A 16,055-nucleotide genomic window follows, 5' to 3' on the forward strand; every position below is an offset into this window, starting at 1 on the left:
ACAAAAATTTAAACACCTATTTCCTACCATAACACAAGTGACAGGGGTTATTAAGAAAAAACAAATCGTAATTAATTTTCAACTTACTCTGAGCATTATCGTGGCAAACATGGTGACATGGTGATCTGAAACTGCTATATCATGGCGATCGGTGAAACAGACCGTAACAGCCACTTCCTCAAATCATGCTAAAATTCTTGTAATTCACGAGGCTAGTTGAGAATGTGTATGGCTAAGATCAATGACTCATCATATTCGTGGAACAGTTTTCTAGTAAAAATCGTCCGACGATATTATACGAAGACAACATAACATGCATATTCCAAATCAAAGGAGGATATATTAAAGGAGATAAAACAAAACATATTTCATCGAAGCTTTTCTACACTCATGATCTTGAAGAATATGGCGACATCATTGTACAAAAAATTTGTTCGAAAGATAACCTGACAGACTTATTTACAAAGGTATTACTTACCGCAATCTTTGAAAAACTGGTGCACAACATTGGAATGCGGCGACTCGGAGATCTCAAGTGATGTTTTCATGAGGGAGAGTAAATATACTTTTTAAGAGTACCAAATTACATGAAATATGTACTCTTTTTCTTTCATTAAGATTTTCTTCCCAGTGAGTTTTTTCCTAGTAAGGTTTTAATGAGGCATATTTCATATACAATGGGCATCTAAAGGGGAGTATTATAAATATGTTAAATTAGGTGTAATGTAGATGCCCATTATTAGTGTTCATTAGCCAAGTGTCACTTATCCATTACCCCATGTGTTGTCTATGTGTCTCAAGATTACACATTATTAGTGTCCATATAATCCACCTCTTACTTAGTAAATTGCCTATAAATAGTGGCATTTTATGGGTCTTGAAAGACACATATTGGTGATTAATCCAAAAGGATTGAAGAAAGTGGAAAAATTCATTATTTGTTATTTTATTTACTTTTTGTTATTTATTTATTTATTTATATATTATATTATATTTATTTTAATATTTATTTATTTTATTATATATTATTATTATATTATATTTTCCTCGTATCCATATTCTTGTTGTATGCCCTTGTACTTCTCAAATTCACAACCAATATAACTCTTAATAATTAGTTTTATTTCACTTTTTCTTTTTTAGTATATGTTATACCACAAACTAGGTGAGCAAAAAATTAGGTACGTTACATTATGATTTCTTCTTGAAGATCATGGCCGTATACTACAAAAATTAAATATAAGAAAGCAAAAAAAAAAAAAAAAGTAGAGTAGAAATAATCAATACCTCATCTTTATCAAACGTATTCAACAAAATTAAAGAAAAGAAAATCCGATTGTTTCTAGACAATTAGAAACGTCTAAAGTCATAACTCTCGTTTCATAATCATTTTTAGGAGCAATTCTAATTTTAATTAAAATAAATAAAAAAATAAAATTGAAAATTGGGCACGTGTTCCTAGGTTTTACTCTTTTGCAAACATATCAAAAAACTTCTGCCTGAAAATTTGATTGTTATCTAATTTATATATGATTGTCATATGATTGCTATGTGGTTGTCACACCTGCAATTACAAAAAAGTTGAAGTCATGGTTTTGGTTTCTTAAAAAATATATTTGTCACACAATGTAATTTTCCTTATTTTTATTAATAAGTTGTTTTTGACATCTATCTAGCTCCGACATTTCTAAACCAAAATGTTTGTTTTTTCAAAATTAATTAAGCTTATAAAACACTACTTCCATCAATAAGTTTATTTATTTATTTTATACATTTTCTACCCTTTTGAAAAATCAAACCTCAATTTTGTTGTATTCAACTTTTCAAACACTTAGGCACCTTTGGGTGAACATTTTGTTTTTAGTTTTAGTTTTTGAAAATTAAGCCTATAAACACTATTTCAATCTCTAAATTTATTTCTTTGTTATCAACTTTTTACCAATGGTTTAAAACTTTAAAAAAATCAAGCCAAATTTTGAAAACTAAGAAAATAGCTCTTAAAAATTTGTTTTTGTTTTTAAAATTTGGTTAAGAATTCAGCAATTATACTTGAGAAAAATGCAAAACATTGTTAAGAAAATAGAGAGGAAATAGACATAATTTTCAAAAGCCAAAAACTAAATACGAAATAGTTATCAAAGAGAACCTTACATTTTCACTTTATAGGTTTCTTGTTATATCATATCTATTCTTTAAAATTATTTTTAAAATCTAAGTCTTTGAATACCAAAAGAAAAAAAAGTTAGTTTTAGATTTGGGGTTGCAATGAATAGAGTAGGAAGAAGAAAGCGACTAAAAAGGGTAGTTTAAAAAATGGAATTGGGCTAAAAAAATTTAACTATTTTCTTAATTAAGAAAAATAAAAACTTGTTTTTTTTTTTTTTTTTTTTTAACATTTGAATTTAACAAAACAATGTCCATGTTGTTATTGAAATTTGACTTAAAATTCAAATGTGTCGAGTCTTCCTATACAAAATTCAAAACTTAAAAACTGATTCCAAACAATAATACTAATAATCATACAAATTGAATCGCTTCGATTAATAACATAAACAAGAACGATCTATACATCCATGAAAAACAATATTAATTCTTTAGTTTAATCAACAACCTTATATCATTTCACTCCAAATTTGTATATTCTTCCTTCATTTCACTCCATTTTAATTAAACAAACTCCTTTCAAAGTTTTTTTTCTTTTTCATATACTATCACACTGAGTGGGCAAAAACGATAGGGTTTCTTCCTGAAGATCATGAACTACCATAAAGTTTTGTTGCTGAAGATTTCCAAAAATGGACATTCCTCTAGAACTCCCAATGGCTAAGCATATCAATCCCGTCCTCGAATCGCCGATCATGTAGTTCTCCCCGGGAAGCTCCAAATCTGCACCCTCGAAATGGAACGTCAACTTCGGAACCTCCACCTTTGTTAAGAAAACATAAACAAAATGATCAACGACTTGTTTAGTAGTGATTCTAAAATTATTAAAATCCCTTCAAAAATACTTTTAATCATTCAATATCAAATTAGTCTTGAGAAAATTAAACATGATAATAATGATTTTAACCATGTCAAAATCACTTTCAAACATATTATAATACTATAATCCATTAACTTAAAACATTTCAAATAAACATACCTGAGTTGCCTCGGCTGGTAGGTTAAAGCAAAGGTCGAGGCCACCGGTACCGGAGTCATCGACGGGAAGATTCATTTGAGCAATGAACTCATTTTTGAGTAGAGTGAAAGCTGTGTTTTCAATGTAAGTGATTGTTGTGCCTGAGTCTATGATTACTCCTCCACTTCCATCATCATGGAGCTCAAAAGTGGTCTTTGGTATTGATAATTGAGTGCTACCAACTGAGATTCCTTGGAGAGAAAGATAGTAAAAAGATGGCTGAGAAGGATTTCTGATCAATGGGGTTGTTTTCATTTCATCTTTTGTTGTTTTAGGTTTAATATTTGCTAGAGATCCCAACAAAAGTGAGCTAGGTTTTGAATCATCAATGGCAGTTAAACAATAAGCAAACTTTTGTTCTTTTAGTTGAGAAACCAACGATAAGGGTCCTCGCCCGAGCCCCACCAACCCCGCGCCTTGGCTGAACCCATCTCCTTCATTATCATCTCCGCATCCGAACCCGAGTCCAGTGATCGAGACCTGGATTAAGAATATGTATTAAAAAAAATTAAATGTATTATAATTTAAATTTCATTTGATGATAGTTTAGTTTTTAGTTATTAGTTTTTAGAAATTAAGTTTATATGTATTACATTCACTTATTATTAACGATTGTATTTGTTCATAATCACTTGTATTTTCAAGTCTTTATTCTAAATGCATATTTAATAAGTTCTAGACTAAAATGAACAAAAAAAAAAAAAAAACAATCAAAATTTAGGGGATAAAATGAGATTGAGATTTCAAAAACATATATTAAATTTGTTTCCTAACGAATGTATTTTTTATTTTTTATTTTTGAAATTGTGTTTAAATTTTTTCCTAAATTTCATATTATGATTCTCACATTTTTTTTTTAAAAAAAAACAAAATTCAAAATATTTTTTATAATTTGCAAATTTTGTTTAATTTTTTAAGACATTAATCGAAAGTAAAATAATTAAGAAAAACAAAGAAATTTATAGATTAAAATAATATTGATAAATTTAATTTTTAAAAATCAAATAATTATCGAATGACGTGTATACTGACTTATCTTTCTTTTGTAGGGGAAAATACCTGATCATCACTTGAATCTCCAAACGTGAAGGTCTCAAGAGCCAAAACACCTTGTGTGGAGGAAGAATCTCCATACGTGTACAAATACTCGCAACCGTCGCTGCTGCATGTCGACGTCGGGAGAGCTCCACAGAGCTCGCTGGAGCAAGAAATCTTAGAGAAAGAAGAAGATGCTTTGGGATCAAAAATAGGTGTTGCTTGATCAAAACACTGCTGACAAGGCTTGCATTGGGTCCAAATCAGATCACTGCCAGTATCCATGATCGCTGAGAAGCTTTTGGGCGGAGTTCCGATGGCCAACTTCATCAGAAACTCACCATTACCCGCAACCACCGGTGCCTGCACTTGCTCACCCACCGCAGCATTGGCGGCCAACACCATAGCATTTAGTCTATGCAATCGATTCTTTCCACGCGCCACCCCTCTTCGCAGCCGCTCGAATCTTGTCAAATTCTTCACATGATCCACATGGTTAAGCTTCACCTTAAAACCATTACTTGGCAACTCATTCGATTTTTGTAGAGCCCGCCTACTCAAAGCCAACGTATCAATAAATAACGTTGTAATCAATACAATAACCAAGAGAATCAGACATCGATATGAATGTAACGAGACCGTCATGGTAGATACAAAGAACAAAATATACTAAAAGTAAAGGAAATAAGTTCTTGAAGCCTTGTTCAAAACAAGAGAATAATGAAGATATTGGGGAGTTGAAATATGAAGAATAAGGAAAGAGAGTAGAGAGAGAAATTTAGAAAGGATAGGCAAACCAACTTTGGAATTGAGAGGAATAATGTAGAGTAACAACACAGCTAACTTGGGGAAAGTCTTTTAATTGGTATAGGTTGGTGAGAAAATTAAAGGAATAGAAGAGTGATTATTATTATTTGATTTGAACATTACAACAAAACTTTGATGTGATAAAATAATGGTGAAAATTATTGCAAGTCTCTCCACACACTTTGATTTCTACTAAAAATCATCCTCTTCTTTAGGAGAGATAATTCAACACACTTCTTGAGCAAATTTCTTTTTTTTTTTTTTTTAATCCACTTTTAACTCCATGATTTTTGGATTAGGTATTATAATTTGACAACAAATTAGATAAATTTTAGAAATGAATGGACAAATATAAATATGATTAACGAATTAGATTTTGTATAAGTATGTGCATAATGATGGATTATCGAGCTTCATGGTTAAAGTATATATGCAATTATTTTTACTTACTTTGTGTGCTCTCTCCCATCAAATACTTTTAATTACTTCTCTTGAATTATAATTACTTTTATTATAACAACTTTTTCTAAGGGGATAAGTATAGTAATTAAAATTCAAGAGAAGTAACTTAACTTTTTTTTAATTCTAAAAACTAAAGGATAATACTCAAAGTTGAATGATAAATTTTGTAGTTTAAGTTGTTAATTTCATATTATTATTTTTTATGGAAAATTTCAATTTATACCCCGAAGTTTGGAGGTTATATCAATTTAAACCCTAAACTAATAATTGCATCAATTAAACCATGAACTTTCATGAGTGAGTCAATTTAAATCCCAAACTATTAAGGGGGCATTTGGGATGGTTATTATAGTCATAGATTATTATAGTTGGGTTATAAAGTGTGTGTTTGGGGTATAGATTGTTTTACTTTGGGTTATAATAGTATGTATTTTATGTGTAAACTATTTTAGTTTGAGAAGGAAATAATAAACACCGTAGCAATAAATAAAAAAAATGATAAATATAAAATAGTAAAAACTGTAGCAAATAATAAATAACGTAGCAATTAAGGGTTTTGAAATAACGTTAGACTATAGTTATTTGGGGAATATAAAATATTATTTACTGTAGTAAGAGGTAGTTATTGCAGTCTTAGGATAATCTTTGCCCCAAACATGTCCTAAGTGTATCAATTTAAATCTTGAACTTATATAAGTGTATTAAATTTAAGGTTTAAATTGATATTCTCATAAAAGTTTAAGGTTTAAATTGATATATTTATGAAAGTTCAAGGTCTTAATTGATACAATTATTAGTTTGAGATTTAAATTGATACAACAAAAAGTACAAAGTTTAAATCAATACAATTATTAGTTCGGGGTTTAAATAGATATAACTTCCAAAGTTCAGAGGTATAAAATGATATTTGCCTTATTTTTTTATCATCACTACCCTACAAGATTGGAGTATTTACCATAATAATGTTTTTTCCTTCATTTTTCTTTCAAAAATCTCAAACGACCTTCTTAAATTAATTAATATCATGCATTACGTATGGAACTGTCTTCCATTTAAATATGCAAAAAAGAAGTATCATATTGAGCAAGTTTTACTCCAAAAACATTCAATAGATGTAAAAAAAAATTATAAAAAGAAAAAAAAAAGAAAAAAAAAAAACAACAATAATAATAAATTTTCAAATTAGAAAAGAAAACAAAAAAAAACAGGTGGAATGTTTTTTCTTACGCTCTTCCTTTGTATTTAATTTTCAGTGTGTTTTTTTTAGTCTAAAATCATTTTTTTAGAAAAGGAAATGATACATGAGTTTACGTTAATGTTGATTTCTTAATTGGGTAATTATATCCTTTTTCAGAAAGTAAAAAATGGCAATTATAGATATTAACTTGTAATCTTTATTTTGTGTTTTTTAGTATTTAATCACACTATTCATCGTTGTTTTAGTTCCTTCAATTCTTTCCCCTTTTAATTTTTTTTTCTATTATTTGTTATGAACCTCTTACGTTTTGCCACGTGTTACAGTTTCATCAATGGACGCATCCTATTACCCCGCCCCATTGGCTTGTTAAGTGTCAAAGTAAGGTTGTTTATAACAAGCGAAAAATATGTTGGATAATTATGGAGAAAAATCCTTATTATAAGACAATTTTATGCTATGAGATCTTACACTTTTTTCCGGACTAATTTGTGGCCCTTAAATCTTTTACCTTGATCAATGACAAATTAGAGTCTCGGATCCTTCACATTGACGATTCAAAGCCAATAGATTTGGTTGATGACTAAGTTTCTTTGGGCTATAAATAGGTGGGGATCTATGGTTGCCAAACAATTTCAAAATCTCCAACAAGTGAACGAGATAAAATAGAGACTGTTTCTTCTAGCAAGAGAGTCTGGTACTCCAAGAAAGTTTATAACTCCTATTTTGTATAGTAAAATTCTTCCATCCTGGACCGTGGTTTTGACCCTAATTTATTTAAGGGTTTTGTATGTAAAATTATTGTGTGTTATTCTTCATTATTATTATTTTCAATCTATTTATTCTCTCTCTTCCTCTTCTTCATTATTATTATTCTCAATCTACTTTGGTTGTGATCTTACTCTATTTGGTCACAATCATTTTCGTAACAAAATACCCTTTTGGTCTCTACATTTTACATCTAGTTTCTATTTGATCCATAGATTTCAAAATGTTACACATTTAATTCTTATGTTTTGAGTTTGGCTTCAGTTTAGTCTCTAGGTTTCAAAATGTTATAATTTTACCCTTGACATTTGAGTTTTGTTTCAATTAGTCCCTAGATTTTAGGATTTTCACTTTTCAAGTCAATTTTTTACTAAATACTCATTTTCTATATTTAGTGTTAATGTATGTTAATAAATTTAAAATAATTAATATAATTATGATTAATTAAGTTTCACTAACTTTCATCAAGTTTAAATTAAATTTAAATTTTCACTTGATAATTATTTTAAATCAATTAGGAGACACTGACATCAATGATTGGAAGTGAATATTTAATGAAAAATTAAAATTAAAAATGTAAAACTTAGAAACCCAGAGACCAAATTAAAATAAAACTCATACCTTTTAAAATGAGTGAGATGAGAGTCTACAGTAATCTTTTCTCTCAACTCTGTCCCACCACTTTCACCACCAACCAGCAGCCAACTGACTTCAATTCCTCACCTCCCTTATTCAATCCCTTCACTAACCTTTCCTCTCCACTTTTCTTTTATTTCCATCACCCCCTTCATTTCTTCACACCTAAATTTTCCCCTGCTTTCATTGATCTGACCCTATGGCTTTCATCAGACTTTTACCTCGCTCCTACAATATTGAACGGAAGGAATTTGTCCTTTCCATAGAAAAACATTCTAGAGGAAGTTATATCCTCCTAACTAAAGTGGGGCCTAACAAATCTTTCTTGTTACCACTATTTCCTGAGTCACTTGGATGAATTAAAAGTATCTTCAAAGCCCTCCTTGCCACACCAAAAACCAATCGTTTCTTCATAGAGAAACGCTACAAAGATCACTGTTTCTAGGTGGAGAAAACTACAAATAGACATGGGTACATAGCAGAGATCTACTATGTTGATGATAGGGACAGAAGATGCTACATCCTCGTCCCTGAGGGTGTTGACAAAAGCAATTGGACCACTTTCTACTCCTTGCTCAACTTTCATGAGGAAAAAAACAAAAAGAAAACATATTTCCAAGGTCAATCGAGTAAATCCATCAAATCTACCATTTACTCCTCCTTAGATGATGACAGCCCAAGGCGAACTTATGCAAAAACTCTCTCATTAGCCAGTCCAACTGATATATCCACAGACTTTTCAAACTTAGAAAGTCCACACAAGAACAACATAAAATTCATCAAAGAAGAAGCTGAAGAAGATTTTGATTGGGAGCATGCTTTCATCATTCATAGACGCTTATTTCATGATGACTGGACAAAGATCATAGCTCATCTGAGAGACCAAATAGGATCTATTCGATCCTATAGACCTTTTCATGTTGATAAAGCAATCCTCTTCCCAAATGACAAAGATCAGGCTAGATTTTGAATGCTATCATCAAGGTTGGGTTGCTGTGGATAAGTAATATGTCAAATATGAAAAATGGTCCCCCACTCTGCATTCTACCCCTAATCTCATCCCAAGCTCTGGAGGCTGGACAATTTTTAGGGATATCCCTTTGCATGCTTGGAATTTACATACTTTCACCTAGATTGGAGATGCATGTGGTGGTTTCTTATATCAAAGGATACTTGGAAAAAAGTTGATATTATGGAAGCCCATATCAAGATCAAAAGGAACTTCACAGGTTTCATCCCAACAGCCATAGCCATCTTTAATAACAAAGGTAATTGTTTTATTGTGCATCCAGTTACTCAGGCGTCTGGGAAGTGGTTTGTCAAGCATGATTCAAGTGTCCATGGTTTCTACATGAAGGAGGCGGTTGCGAGTTTCAATGAATTCGACACGAAGAATGAACAGTACAACTTTCGTGCAACATTTCTTACTCTCCTCAACAAAATGAACATTGTCCGGTTACAAATAATTCAATTACTACCAAATGCAAACTAGATTTTATGTCGAAACCTAAGGCAATCTAAGTATTGACCGTGAAAAAAATATTTTTAAATAAGTTGAATAGTCGAAAGGGAAAGAAAAGATGAACGAAATAGACAAGGGAAAGAAAATTTGGGATGATGAATCTGACATTAGTCACTTCAGTTTAAATGTTAAGAGAAATGTCATTTTCCCTTACCCAAGAATCAAAACTTATATTATTATAACTCATCTTATGCTCCCACCAGGCCAATTTGAATTACTAGCCCACCAAGCCCAAAAAGAAAGATTTAAAAGAAAAAGGAAAGACTGATCTATCGTGTAGAAAGCCCAACAACAAAATTAGTCCATTTGTTCGCTAAATCAGGCCAACTACTTGGAAAAATTTGAAGTTAAAGGGAATAATGTCCCTGGGCCAAACAAACCAGATTTTGAACTTTTTGTGGACTTGGGTTACATCTCCTCGGAATCAGATGCAAAAGTCTCTAGCCCATATCATAATTACAACCAGAAGCATAGACCCCATTCTCCTACTCAATCTGAGATTGTGAAAGGCAACTTGGAAGTTATTATGAAAGATAAAGAATAGGAAAATCCAAAAGCGCTAAGAAAATCCTTCAAAAAAGAATTGAAAGAATGGCTTCACTCAAATAACTTACAGGTTATTTCAGCAAATGCAATAGCAGGTTCGAATGATTTTTAGATAGTAATTTAGATGATTTCTTTTTAGGCCAAAAGGCTAAGGGGAATAGCATCTCCCCATGAAAATCATCACTTGGAACGTTAGAAGGCAACACTCTCCCTCAAAAAGAGCCTTAATAAAATGCACTATTTCTAGCTACTGCCCAAAATTTGTTATTCTCACTAGAACTAATTATCGTCTGTTAACACATCTCTGATCAAGTCTATTTGGAGCTTCATTAGCATCAATTGGATTTGTCTTAATGTCATTGGTAGATCAGAGGGGATTCTTTTATTATGGGATGACTTAAAACATCAAATTTCTAAATACATTCAAGGCACTTACTCCATATCTGCTAGATTTAAATTGAGTGATGGTTTCTCTTGGTGGGTAACGGCTATATATGGCCCAACTAAAAGAAAAGATAGAAAAAATATTTGGGATGAGTTATTCGCTTTGGCAAACCTATGTCTTCCACCTTGGATCCTTGGTGGTGATTTCAATGTCAACAGAGATCAAAATGAAACCTCCTCCACAAATCTAGCCAAACATAGTATGAAAAAATTCAATGCATTTATTGACAACTTCCCCCCGACAAATGGTACATATACTTGGACAAATATTAGGACTAGGCCTATCCTATCAAGACTCGAGCGTTTCTTATATTCACAGAATTGGGAAGATAAATTCCTTCCTCATTATACCAAGTTACTTGCTAAAACTACATCCAACCACTTCCCAATTGCCCTTGAGACTTCAAATCTTACTTGGGGCCCTTGTCCTTTCAGATTAAACAACTATGTGTAGGATAACCTGAGCTTCAAGAATAATATCAAATTTTGGTAGAGTCATCAAACTAGATATCTGAATACTCCTTCATTAGGAGATTGAAACAACTTGCTTATACTTTCATAAACTGGAGTAGAACATGAAAAATTACTAATGAGGACGAGAAATAGAGTTGGATAAAAGAAATAGAAGTTGTTGACCGACTTGAAGCCAAACATAACTTATCTGATATTGATTATCACAGAAGAATTTCTCTCAAAGCAAATCTCAGCAAGGCTATTGACAAAGAAAACCTTTATTGGTCTCAAAGATGTAAAAAACAATGGCTTGTAGAGGGAGATGAAAATACTGTCTTTTCCATAAGGTCTGCTCCAGGCAAAGAAGAAATTTTATAGCAAAAATCACCAACAAAGATGGTGTTAGCTACACAAACAACAATAGTATTAAGGAAGCCTTAATCCAACACTTTAAGGATATCTATGCTGGGAAAAACTCTGATGCATGGTATATTGACAATCTTGATTGGAATGTGATCTCTCATGAACAAAAACCACAGACTCATTGCCCCCTTCACAGAACTTGAGGTACACTTTGTGCTTAATTCTATTGCTGCTAATAAAGCTCCTGGTCCTGACGGATTTATTATTGAGTTCTTCAAAAAGTACTGGAACATTTTCAAAGAAGATATCATGGGAGTGTTCCACGAATTTTTCAGGAATTGTATAGTAAATAAAAATCTTAATGAAACTTATATTGCTTTAATTGCAAAGAAAGATAGAGCTCTTCTAACTTCTAATTACAGGCATATAAGTCTTACCACCTTCTTGTATAAAATTCTCGCCAAAGTGCTTGCAGAGAGACTCAAACTCACCTTGCCTACGACTGTATTTGAAAACCAAATGGCTTTTGTCAAGGTCGCCAAATCACTAATATCATTCTTATAGCCAATGAAGTTATTGATTTCTAGAAATGCAAAAAGACCAAAGATTTTATGTTCAAGTTTGACATTGAAAAATCTCTTGACAAGATCGACGGGAGGTTCATTGACTATATGCTCATGAAAAAAGGTTTTAATCCTAAATGGAGAAAATGGATCAATAGTTGTCTCTTAACTGTCAGTTATTCTATGTTGATTAATGGCAGGCCTAGAGGTCACATTATCCCAAACAAAGGTATCACATAAGGAGACCCTTTCTCCCTCTCTATTTTTGTTCTTGCCATGGACTATTTTAGTAGACTTATACAACATCTAGAGCAACAAAGATTAAGTAAAGGAGTTATTTTCTCTGATCAATGTGACATATATATATCCTCTTTGCTAATGACATCCTTCTTTTGTTGAGGACAATGATGTTGATATGGATAATCTCCTTAAGGTGATTAAAGTCTTTGAAATTGCTTTAGGTCTCAAGATCAACCTTAATAAGTTCTCTATTATGGGCATCACATTGACACAAGCCGAATTGATGAAGTGGTCAGAAGGTGGGCTATTATAAAAAAACACTTACCTTTTGAAATATTTGGGTGCTCCTCTCGGTGGTAAACCTATTTCCACTTCTTTTTTAGATGTCATTGTGGAGAGAATTAGGAGAAAGCTAGATAACTGGAAATACTCATAATCTCCAAATGGGGCAGAATCACTCTCATTAAATCAACCCTCAGCAGTCTCCCAACTTACCTACTCTCAGTCTTCAAAGCCCCTGTATCTACAAAACAAGTGAAAAGCTTTGGAGATACAATCTTTGGAAAGATGACTCAAGTAGAAACTCTACTCACCTTGTTCATTGGTCAATCGACACTGCTCCAAAAAATAAAGGTGGCTTAGGCATAAATAACATTGTTGATACAAACTACGCCCTTCTTAATAAATGGCTCTGGCATTTCTGCTTTGAAGAGCTCATCCTTTGGAAGCATATTATAATTGCAAAATACAAACAATCTTTTGTTACTGACATTCCCGTTGAAGGCAAGTTCAGTAATTTAAAAGCCCCGTGACACTCTATCATTAGATGCCTTGATTGGTTTGGGTAAATTATGATATGGAAGGTGAACAATGGTGCTTCGATATCTTTTTGGAAAGGAAAATGGAATTAGAGAAGCCCTCTTATTAATAGCTTTCCTAGACTTTATGCTCTTGCAAGTCTCATGAACAACTCCATTAATGATAATTGGGACATTCACATAAATGACTAGAATCTTCTCCCTCGCACACCTCTATTTGACAGAGAAATAAGGAATTGGAACAACTTTAAGAGCTCTTTGATAATACCCGAAGATAGAAAAGGTTCTGACAAGCCTCGATGGACTCTTCAAAGCAATGGTTGATGTCGAAAAAGGGTTTGTTTTCCCTAGGGGTTTATTTGTAATTTACTTATGGGCCTAGGGCTTCCTATCTGTCTATTTATTTGAGCAGTCTTTCTGTATTTCAGTGTAACTTAATAATAAGATTCAATCGTGGTTTTTTTCTCCCTGGCCTAGGGTTTTCCACGTAAATCAGTCTTGTGTTTCTCTTCTTCTATTTTTATTTTTATCATGGTATCAAAGCACGGGGACGAAACCCTAGCCACCATTGATGAGTCTCCTTCGACGACAAATTTTGAGATGGCTGACACGATTAAGGAAGCTATCCAACAATACCTAGAGACTGCATTACCTCGCCTCCTCCAACAAATGAGTGTCGGTAGACAGATCGGGTCTCGCCCAGATGTGAGCGATGCCCAGCCACCCTTCAACCGGAGACCAGCCGACATCTCAAGTGTAGATAGTGGTCGGCGAACAGATCCATCCTTGTTCGGTGTTTGTCCAGGTTCAGTCGTAGCCCAGACGGTGTTCAGTGACTATTCAGATCCATTGACGACGATCAGACCTATCGATCGGTCGGGAACCTTCGAGCACAACAGGTCAGTCGATCTCCCAGAATTTTTCGCACAACCCAGACGAGAGCTCCCAACCACCGCGACTTTGGATGAACTTCCAGCAGCGACTTCAAACCCTAGGGCAGTCGACCACACCGGGTTGCGCAACCAATCGACGACATTTTCTGACCAGCAACCTCCGGGGTAGGACAGTCGGTCTTCTCTGACTGCATTGACGTCAGTCCAGTTGTTTTTCTAGCGAACTATCCGACCGGTCTGACCGGGGCATGTTCTGATGAGATTAAAAGCAGGTTTGTTTTCCTCTAGCAACAGCTCGCTGAATTTGGGTCAGTTCTTGGTACAAACTCAAAAATGGTTCAACCGGAATCGTCAAATTTACAGCTAAGCTTTGAGAACCTGGTAAACTCTTTCCATTCTTTACCTGCTACAAATTTATTATCTGGATCAATAGAACACTCTGCAGGGATTATAATTGGAGAAAAGTTTAATGGCAAAAATTATTTTTCATGGTCTCAATCCATACGAATGGCTCTGGAAGGAAGATAGAAATTTAGCTATCTAACTGGGGAGATAGCCAAACTTGAACCCGGTAGTCCTCATGAGCGTCTTTGGAGAGCAGAAGATTAATTTCTACAATCAGTTCTGGTGAGTAGCATGGAACCTCAAATTGGCAGACCATTACTTTATACGGCGACTGCCAAAGAGATCTGGGATGTAGTACAGCAGTTGTATTCGCAGAAGCAGAATGCATTCCACATATATACCTTACACAAACAAATTCATGAATGTAAGCAAGGAGCTATGGACGTCACGTCATACTTCAACAAATTGTCCTTGTTAGGCAAGAAATGGACTTATGCCGTGAGATTGTCTGGAGATGTACATATGATGGAACGTAATATTCCAAACTTAAGGAAGCTAATCGAGTGTACGGTTTTCTGGCAGGGTTAAATCCAAAATATGACGGTGTTCGCAGCAGCATTTTGGGTTAACGCCCTACACCATCACTGAGGGAGGTGTGCTCTGAAATACGCCTCGAAGAAGATAGGTCTAAGCCCATGAATATTTCAGTTGTTATGTCTACTGAGGCTGCAGCTTTTGCCACCAAGTCATTTGGATCAGATAGTGACAAGAAACCTCCACCTATCTGTGAGCACTGCAAAAAACCATGGCACACGAAAGACCAGTGTTGAAAGCTTCATGGGAAACCTCAAAATTACAAATGACATCAGTCACAGAACAAGACTGATTCTGGACGTGCTCTGGCCAGCGACTCGAAAAATGACAAGACTTTGACTCCGCCTCAAGTTGACAGTCAGAGTAACTTAAGTGTTGTTGGGGTCAGTGCAATTGCACACTCAGGTACGACTCAGTCTTTTGGTTTTATTAGCATTAATGGTAAACAACCTTAAATTGTGGATTCTGGAGCAACAGACCATCTGACCGAGTCTTCTGATCATTTTATCTCATATCACCCGAGTGCCGGCAATGAAAAAATTAGAATCGCCGATGGCTCATTTGCCCCCATAGCAGAGAAAGGACATCTATCTCCGTTTGATGGTTTGATATTGCGTGATGTGCTGCATGTTCCTAAAATTTCGTATAACTTACTATCTGTTAGTAAAATTACAAGGGACTTGAACTGTCAAACTGTTTTCTCACCCGACATTATTTTATTTCAGGATCTGGGCTTGGAGACGACGATTGGTATTGCTCAGCATGATAGGGGGCTCTATTTCCTAACTGATGAAACTTCCTTTAAGGATGGTTATAGGACTAGTTTTGTTTCTTTGAATTTCTCTGTTGTTGAAACTAATTTTATGTTATGGCATTACCGTCTAAGACATCCTAGTTTTCAATATATGAAGTACCTTTTTCTGCATTTATTTCATAATATTAATATGTCATCCTTACAGTGTGATGTGTGTATCCGGGCTAAACAGAGTCGTGTTTCGTTTCACTCTCAACCTTACAAGCCGTCCAAACCATTCAGTCTTATCCATAGTGATGTCTGAGGTCCCTCACCTACCACTACCTCTACAGGTAAACGGTGGTTCGTCACCTTTATTGACGATCACACCAGATTGACCTGGATCTTCCTTTTGATCGATAAGTCTAAGGTGACCTCCGTTTTCCAACAATTTTAT

The 16,055-nt window shown here is 33.9% G+C and overlaps 1 protein-coding gene across 1 annotated transcript; it reads right to left on the reverse strand.

Moving 5' to 3' along the window:
• Positions 1 to 2,514: 2,514 nt before the first annotated feature.
• On the reverse strand, positions 2,515 to 5,051 carry LOC120074299 (Eukaryotic aspartyl protease family protein). Its single transcript, XM_039027385.2, has 3 exons — positions 4,241 to 5,051; positions 3,143 to 3,661; positions 2,515 to 2,926 (listed from the first exon to the last, which is right to left on the reverse strand). Exons 1-3 carry the CDS (start codon positions 4,859 to 4,861, stop codon positions 2,702 to 2,704), a joined length of 1,365 nt encoding a protein of 454 aa, XP_038883313.2. The 5' UTR covers positions 4,862 to 5,051; the 3' UTR covers positions 2,515 to 2,701.
• Between the last annotated feature and the right edge of the window lie 11,004 nt (positions 5,052 to 16,055).

This window comes from Benincasa hispida, chromosome 3 (assembly GCF_027475165.1).
Source record: "Benincasa hispida cultivar pf3 chromosome 3, pf3_genome.v1.1, whole genome shotgun sequence".
In the NCBI taxonomy this organism is placed as follows: domain Eukaryota; kingdom Viridiplantae; phylum Streptophyta; class Magnoliopsida; order Cucurbitales; family Cucurbitaceae; genus Benincasa; species Benincasa hispida.